Here is an 8,585-nt window from a genome sequence, read left to right on the forward strand (position 1 = left end):
GTTCCCTGCCTAGTTCCCCTCTGCCTAGTTCCCTGCAACTTGGCTTCTCACAGCGAGGGAACCGCCAGAAGGCCCTCGGTGCTGGACCTCAGTGTCCGGGCAGAATGATGGAGGTGGAGACGCTACTTCAGGTATGCTGGACCGAGGCCATTTAGGGCTTTAAAGGTCAGCACCAACACTTTGAATTGTGCTCGGAAACGTACTTGCCTTTGGAAAACACGCCTTGCCTTTGGAACGCTTTGGTTTTGGAACAGACTCCCAGAACCGATGAAGGTTGAAAACCAAGGTACCACTGTATTACTAAAATAATAGCAGAAAGAATGTCGGTATTTGGAAAGAATAACCTTCCCTTTGTTTGCTTCTACAGGGACGATGCATAAATTTCACCAGAGTGAAATCAGATGGGACGGTCATCTCATACAATGCACCTCAGCAGCCAAGAGAACACCACACCCTCAACAACGCTCCAAGAAGCCCATCTTCTCCGGGGCCAATCCAGCCCCCTCCCTGCAGGCAACTTCCTCCTGCGCCTCCCCCTTCAAGATCCCCACCGGGGCCCCCTCCATCCCGCCCTCCACCTCAGCTTCTGGCTTAAAGCGTGGGGGACCGAGATGGGAGCAGAGCATATCCAGTCTTAGTTTATAATCAAGAGTTTGTTGCTGGTCAGCAAAAAAAACAGAACAAAATGCCAGGCGTCCGTTTGTACTGTTGAGTATATTTATGCCCACATGTGCCGTATAAACATTCCATGATTGAATCTTGGGAACTGCTGGGCATACGACAAAAGAAAATATCCAGGCAACGAGTGATAATTATGCATCAATTATGCATCACACACACATACCCTCGCTGTGTTTTATAAGTCGTTATCCAGATGGAAATAGCCTGCGCTGATGAACGGGGTTAGGTTTCCCCGCAAATAATTTTGCCATCCATAATAGTAATGCTAGGAAGGGTCCGATTAAGTGGAAGCTAAATTCTGTAAACCCCCCCCCAAAAAAAAAACACCCCATGAGTTTTGGAGCCACAAGCTGCTTGAACTTGTGGAGAAGTTGGCATTCCAGAAAATCTAAACGTACTCCCTTGTCTTTCGAAACAATGGACCTTTCTGCCAGCAATAGTTATCTAGAACCTTTCGGAAATACATAGTCCATGGCCAGGGAAGGTCCGAAACCAGGGAATTGATTATTTTTGAGGAATAGGTTTTCAGTGCCTCATCAACACACAACCAATTGCACAGAGGCACTTTCCCATATATGTTAAATCTTTTCTTTGCCTCTGTGTTCTTTGTTCTATCGCTAAAATCACCCGGATAGTGACTTCCCAGCAGTAATCAAAGGATAACATCCCAAAGGACTGCCTCATAGTTCAGAGTTCCCCTTTGATGACTTTCCCCTTGTTTCCGCTGCTCTCGGAAGATCCTCAGTCCTTGGCCCCAAACACTTCTTACTCAGTTTCTCCATTCTTTCTAGGGACGTCCCTTGGTCAACAGAGAAAAGGGCTGATGCAACCTCACTTCTGGTTAAAATAATCTTAGCAACTACATCTCCTTCGAGTTGTACTACTTGATCGTTCTCGGGTGGCATCAATGGTATAATGACTCCCCTTGAGTCAAAGACACCATTCACATGTGCTGGAGACTTTGGGTGGTATCCAGCTGCATTTTACTCAGAGTAGACCCACTGAAATTAAGTTACATGGCTGAGTGAAACGTAGCTGAATGCCTTGATGAGCTGGCAGCTTCTGTGCCAATGGCTCTGTGCAATCTGGCAAAGCCTAGGGCAGCAGCAGGACTTTCCAGAGATAATGGAGCTGTTGTTGGTCTAGGCCAGGCACAGGCAACCTTGGCTCTCCAGATGTTTTGGAACTACAACTCCCATGATCCCTAGCTAACAGGGCCCAGTGGTCAGGGATCATGGGAGTTGTAGTTCCAAAACATCTGGAGAGCCCAAGTTGCCTATGCCTGGTCTAGGCTGTGCTTTTTTGCTCTAGGAATTAAATGCCCTTGGTTTAGGTTTGGTTTTTGGTTATTTCTGCAGGAGTATATGCAGTGCTGACAATAGAGCCGCTTCTTTTGATATAAGCTGGCCCCTTGTTAATCTCCCTGGAGTTTCCATTGGTAGAGAGCAGCATTTGTGCGTTTCACTTTAAGAATACACTGGTGGTTTGCAAACAGGGATTTCACATTGGTATATAAGAAATTGAGGACGGGCATCTCTTGGTCTTTTTCCTGGCATTCTGTATGTTAGATGGGCAAGCTAATCTGCAAGTGGTAAAACGGAGGCCAAGGGATATAACCTCAATTTTCCGAATTAATTCATTTGGAAAGGTTCATTTCTATGTTGTATTTCCGCAGGCTGTAGCACCTTCTTGTAGGATGCAGCAAAACTCCTTTTGGTGATTATCAATAAACTCCCATGCAGCATAGCTGCTTCATTAGGGGCAGAGGAGAAATTCATGTCAGTTCTTCAGCTAACTCTATTCGGGTGTGCAACACGAATGGATATTGAAAAGAACATACAAAAATGCAAAATGTTGCTGAAAAGTGCTTGCAAAATGTGTATGTCCAGCAAAATCGCCCACAAAATTGTATAAATCCATTGATGGGTTTTTATAAGAATTCTATTTTTAAAAAAATAACTGTTTTGGAAATGTAGAGAACTGAATTTCAGACTGGGGGAAAAGAGCAGATAACAGAACTGATTCACCCATAGCAACTCTTTGTGCCTACCAAGTTTTCATGTTGATTAGCCATTTTATAATTCGTTTTAGCCCAGCCCAGGGTGAGGTAGCAATGAAACATGGATCTCAGAACTGCTTTCACTTGCGTTGGTCAGAAATCTATACAGTGACATCCGCTGGCTGGGAAACAGTAACTGTAACTGTCACATTGAGGTGTGTTTGCTAAGCTGGATGCGGAGTAGGGAGACAGCAGAGCACAGCGGCAGGGAAAAAACTCACCTGCAGCTCTCGGGCCGTTTCGTTTCCACTGTCTCAGGTGCTCTCAATGCCACTGGGAAGCTCCTGCTAGTTTTAAGCCAACTAAAGTACTTCATATTGCGGCGGTGCCTTAAACATTTGCTCGTTTGGGATTCGGTAACAAGGAAAATCCTGAAAGCTTCCCAAGTCCCCATTTCTTTGCACCTCACAGTTGATGAGGCAGCAACTAAAGGTAAAGGACCCCTGACCGTTAGGTCCAGTCGCGGACGACTCTGGGGTTGCGGCGCTCATCTCGCTCTGTAGGCCGAGGGAGCCGGCGTTTGTCCGCAGAAAGCTTCCGGGTCATGGGGCCAGCATGACTAAGCCGCTTCTGGCGAACCAGAGCAGCGCACGGAAACGCTGTTTACCTTCCCGCAGGAGAAGGTATTTATCTACTTGCACTTTGAGGTGCTTTCGAACTGCTAGGTGGGCAGGAGCTGGGACCGAGCAACGGGAGCTCATGCCGTCGCGGGGATTCGAACTGCCGACCTTCCGATCGGCAAGCCCTAGGCTCTCCGGTTTAGACCACAGCGCCACCCGTGTCCCCCGAGGCAGCAACTACCAGGCAGCAACTCTTGTAGGGTACGAGGGGGGGGGGGTGTCATTTTGCATATAAACTGACTTCTGTTGGACTTCCGCTGTCTTATGCATTGCATCCTTCGTTGATTGGCGCCAGTCTTCTGATAAATTCAGCTGGCCGTCTCCTTTCCAATATAGTATCGTTACTGTTTTTTATTCACTGATAAAACTGCTCTGCTTCCGTACATAGAAAAAAAGATAGATGTGGAAGAGATGGTACACCTTCTACTTTACTGCTGGACAGTCAAAATAACTTATTAAATAGTACAGCAGGCAAATGCGCGTCGAAGGCGCCACACAGTTATCAGTTCAGGTGCGATCATGCTGCATGTGCAGTTATCAAATGACTCTCCAGCTTTGAGCTGGGCGGAAGGGGGGGGAACATTGGTACTTTTCCTGCGTTTTTAAGAGCTTCATCCAATTGAATCATGCAAATCTATGCAAAGTATTAATGGCACCAAGAGGGTGCCATTGTGCAACAAAACTGTAAAAGATACATCGATAACAAAATAAATTAAAAGAGGGAGTATTATACAGGTGGCCTTTTTTTTGGAAAGGCATACATGTTGCAGTTGTGGCCTGGTGAGGGGTTTTGAGAAAGTAGAAGGACGGCGTTTGGCTGTGTAGCGTCTTGAGAATTGACGTAGGGTATGTATCGGAGCAGGTCATTGAATGCTCTCCACTGGTCCATCTTGTATACAACTTTCTGTAAGTAATGAAGTGCTTCCGATGTTACACTTGTGTAAGATTTGTGCATTGTGCGCACCTCGTTAGCAACATCTGCAAGGGTAAGTATGTGGTGATGAAAGCTATGTAGCAAAAAAAAAAATTTCATAATCCAAACTTTTATGTAGTTCTCGTGGATTTTAAAATAGAAATAAAACTGCTAAATTAGCTACTGATTGTCTTGGTGAATTAAGAAGAAGATAATTCTACAGCACACTGAACGGCCCTGACATCCGTGCTGGCTTTCTACCCACGTTCCTATTGTGGTTGTTACTGAGTTTGTTTACTTGGTGGGTTGGGATTTGTAAGATCAATAAGGGGGAGAGTTGGCTGTCCTGGCCACCTTGCCCTGTTCCTTAATTCACAGTTGCCTCGCTTGCTTATTTCCTTAATGCTTTTTCCAGGCTTCTTCAGCTGCTGCTTCTCTCTCTTGCTCCGTGTCTTGAACAAAACAATGCAGAGTTTGCAATGCACACACAAATTCTTACACACACAAAAAACCAGCAATTACAGATTGTGGAGGAAGTGACCTTGGAACCAACTGAGCTTAAAAATAGTCCTGGACTGAGGTCTTGCCAAAACCTCTCTCCCTCTCTCTCTCATTGCTGAGTCAAACTATCCCTCTCCAAGTCTCTGTCGTTCCTGCAGCCACAAAAATTGATATTGAACAAACCAAGAATTATTTCCTTTCCTTTCACACCAACGGTTTGTGGCAGGTCGGACTGTCTACTATCAGTAACCAAGAGGGAGGCCCAGGCACTCGAGAGAGCTAGAACACTTCTTTCTTTCTTTCTTTCTTTCTTTCTTTCTTTCTTTCTTTCTTTCTTTCTTTCTTTCTTTCTCTCTCTCTCTCTCTCTCTCTCTCTCTCTCTCTCTCTCTCACACACACACACACACACAGAGAGAGAGAGAGAGAACTAGACACAGTTTTCCAGATATGGTCTGACCAAGGCAGAGTAGAGTGGGACTATTGATCTGGACTGTTTTTCGCTGCTGCACCACACTGTTGACCCACGTTAAGCTTGTGGTCCACCGAGACCCCTAGATCCTTTTCACATGTACTGCTAGGTGTCCCCCATCTTGTATTTGTGCAGCTGGTAATTCCTGCAAAAGTACAGAACCTGACATTTGTCCCTGCTGAAATTCCTTTGGTTAGTTTGGGCCCAGTAATCCTATCTGTGGAAGGTCATATCGAATCCCGTTTCTGTCTTCTGCGGCATTAGCTACCCCTCCCAGTTTGGTATCATCTGCAAATTGGATGAGCATCCCCTCGATTCCTTCGTCCAAGTCGTTTATAAAGACGCTGAACAATCCAATACCTGGTTTGATTTATTAGTTTGTGTTATACACTTTTCAGTCTGGCGTGCAACTTAGAACCACTCCTAAAAGACACAGGCCTCAAAACACAGTACAGCGGGACCTCGGTTTACGAACTTAATCCGTTCTGGAAGTCCGTTCTTAAACCAAAACCGTTCTTAAACTGAGGTGCGCTTTCCCTAATGGATTCTGTTCTTAGACCGAGGTAAAATTTGCAAACCGGGACACTACTTCTGGTTTTGCAGAGTTTGTAAGCCGAATCGTTCATAAACAGAACTGTTCTTAAACCACTGTAAAAAAAAAAAGGTAAGGGACCCGTTTTCTTTATATAAGATAAAAAAACAAATAAAATAAAACCTACATACAGCAACAGTGTTTTGTGTGGTGTAGGCTCCTATGATGTAAGACTGCTAGCCTGCTCCCTAAAATATCACTGGTTTGCTCTTTTCTGTGTACAGGGTGCCTATATTCTGCATGGACTGGTTGCATGGCAACATGTGCAAATGGCTTTAGATACCTATTAGGTCCATAAATTAAAGGGTAAAGGTAAAGGACCCCTGACAGTTAAGTCCAGTTGCGAACGACTCGGGGGTTGCGGTGCTCATCTCGCTTTTCAGGCCAAGGGAGCCAACGTTTGTCCGCAGGCAGTTTTTCCGGGTCATGTGGCCAGCAGGACTAAGCTGTTTCTGGTGAAACCAGAACAGCACATGGAAACACCATTTACCTTCCCGTCGGAGCAGTACCTATTGATCTACTTGCACTTCGACGTGCTTTTGAACTGCTAGGTTGGCAGGAGCTGGGACCGAACAACGGGAGCTCACCCCATTGCAGGGATTTGAACAGAACACTTTTGCCTTTCGGCCACTAGGTGGCAATCATATCAGCGTATCTTACAGAAAGGACCGCAAAATCAACATGATAGGAGATGCTATATTAAAAGAGGAATGCACACTTGAGCATCTCATAAATCGAGACAAAGCCAAATGAATGGAAAAAGCAGCTCGCAGAAGTGACTCCTGCAGTCGATGAGTCCATGTTGGGGTTGACAGGTGAAGAACTTCTGAGACGCACAAGAAATCTCATTAGCAATGGCCAGCAATGTGCATCTCCACAGTACCTCACACTTTGTTAACGCTAAAGTAAATGCTATTCCCATCTGAGCAAAATAAGGCGAAAGCCAACTGCGTACGATGTGCAGTGCTTCAAACTGGACTTCCTGGTCTAGGCATGTGCGTGAATAAAGGCGCGTGCAGAAATGTTACGATAAGGCTTGGCTGCTTCACTGTCATGGCTGCTGCTGAAGACAGAGATGAGCCAGCAAAGAAGTGAGCCTTATGCCACCAAAATATTAAGCTTTACCAGGGCCAGATTTAGGTTTGATGAGGGCCTAAGCTACTGAAGGCATTGGGGCCCTTTATATGTCCAGCTGTCCTTTGTCAGCAACGAATTGTTGCTGTTTTTGTGTGTGTGCTGAATATATGTTATATGGTAATTTATGGACCTAGGGCGGGATGCGGGTGGTGCTGTGGTCTAAACCACTGAGTTTAGTGGGGATCCGTCGTGTTAGTTGGCTTTAGATACCTATTAGGTCCATAAATTAAAGGGTAAAGGTAAAGGACTCCTGACAGTTAAGTCCAGTCGCAAACGACTCTGGGGTTGCGGCACTCATCTCGCTTTACTGGTCTTTCAGGACCAGTGTTATGTGGTCTCGGTGGCCACTCCCAGTCACCAGTCTAGCTGCCGCATTCTGGGTTAGTTGTAGTTTCCGGGTCACCTTCAAAGGTAGCCCCACGTAGAGCGCATTGCAGTAGTCCAAGCGGGAGATAACTAGAGCATGCACCACTCTGGCAGGACAGTCTGCGGGCAGATAGGGTCTCAGGCTGCGTACCAGATGGAGCTGATAAACAACTGCCCTGGATACAGAATTGACCTGCGCCTCCATGGACAGCTGTGAGTCCAAAATGACTCCCAGGCTGCACACCTGGTCCTTCAGGGGCACAGTTACCCCATTCAGGACCAGGGAGTCCTCCACACCTGCCCGCCTCCTGTCCCCCACAAACAGTACTTCTGTCTTGTCAGGATTCAACCTCAATCTGTTAGCCGCCATCCATCCTCTAACCGCCTCCAGACACTCACAAAGGACCTTCACTGCCTTCACTGGTTCTGATTTGAAGGAGAGGTAGAGCTGGGTATCATCCGCATACTGATGAACACCCAGCCCAAACCGCCTGATGACCTCTCCCAGCGGCTGCATGTAGATGTTAAAAAGCATGGGGGAGAGGACAGAACCCTGAGGCACCCCACAAGTGAGAGCCCAGGGGTCCGAACACTCATCCCCCACCACCACTTTCTGAACACGGCCCAGGAGGAAGGAGCGGAACCACAGTATGACAGTGCCCCCAGCTCCCAACCCCTCTAGACGGTCCAGAAGGATGTTATGGTTGATGGTGTCAAAAGCCGCTGAGAGATCCAGCCGAACTAGGAAACAGCTCTCACCTTTGTCCCTAGCCCACCGGAGATCATTGACAAGTTATCTCCTGCTTGGACTACTGCAATTCGCTCTACGTGGGGCTACTTTTGAAGGTGACTCAGAAACTACAACTAATCCAGAATGTGGCAGCTGGATTGGTGACTGGGAGTGGCCACCGAGACCATGTAACACCAATCCTGAAAGACCTACATTGGGTCTCAGTACATTTCCAAGCACAATTCAAAGTGCTGGTGCTGACCTTTAAAGTCCTAAATGGCCTCAGTCCAGTATACCTGAAGTAGCGTCTCCACCCCCATCGTTCAGCCCGGACACTGAGGTCCAGCTCCGAGGGCCTTCTGGTGGTTCCCTCCCTGCGAGAAGTGAGCTTACAGGGAACCAGGCAGAGGGCCTTCTCTGTAGTGGCGCCCACGCTGTGGAACGCCCTCCCATCAGATGTCAAGGAAATAAACAACTATCTGACTTTTAGAAGACATCTGAAGGCAGCCCTGTTTAG

The 8,585-nt window shown here is 46.9% G+C and overlaps 1 protein-coding gene across 2 annotated transcripts in view; it reads left to right on the top strand.

Annotated features, from left to right (window-relative positions):
* Positions 1–1,012, top strand: part of ANTXRL (ANTXR like) — a 51,991-nt gene extending 50,979 nt beyond the window's left edge. For both annotated transcript variants that reach the window (XM_060275125.1, XM_035138230.2), the window contains one exon: positions 368–1,012. In XM_060275125.1, the coding sequence (XP_060131108.1) occupies positions 368–595 (228 nt within the window). In that variant the 3' untranslated portion in view covers positions 596–1,012. The remainder of the gene's footprint in view (positions 1–367) is intronic.
* The last annotated feature ends 7,573 nt before the right edge of the window (positions 1,013–8,585 follow it).

This window comes from Zootoca vivipara, chromosome 5 (genome assembly GCF_963506605.1).
Source record: "Zootoca vivipara chromosome 5, rZooViv1.1, whole genome shotgun sequence".
Lineage (NCBI taxonomy): Eukaryota > Metazoa > Chordata > Lepidosauria > Squamata > Lacertidae > Zootoca > Zootoca vivipara.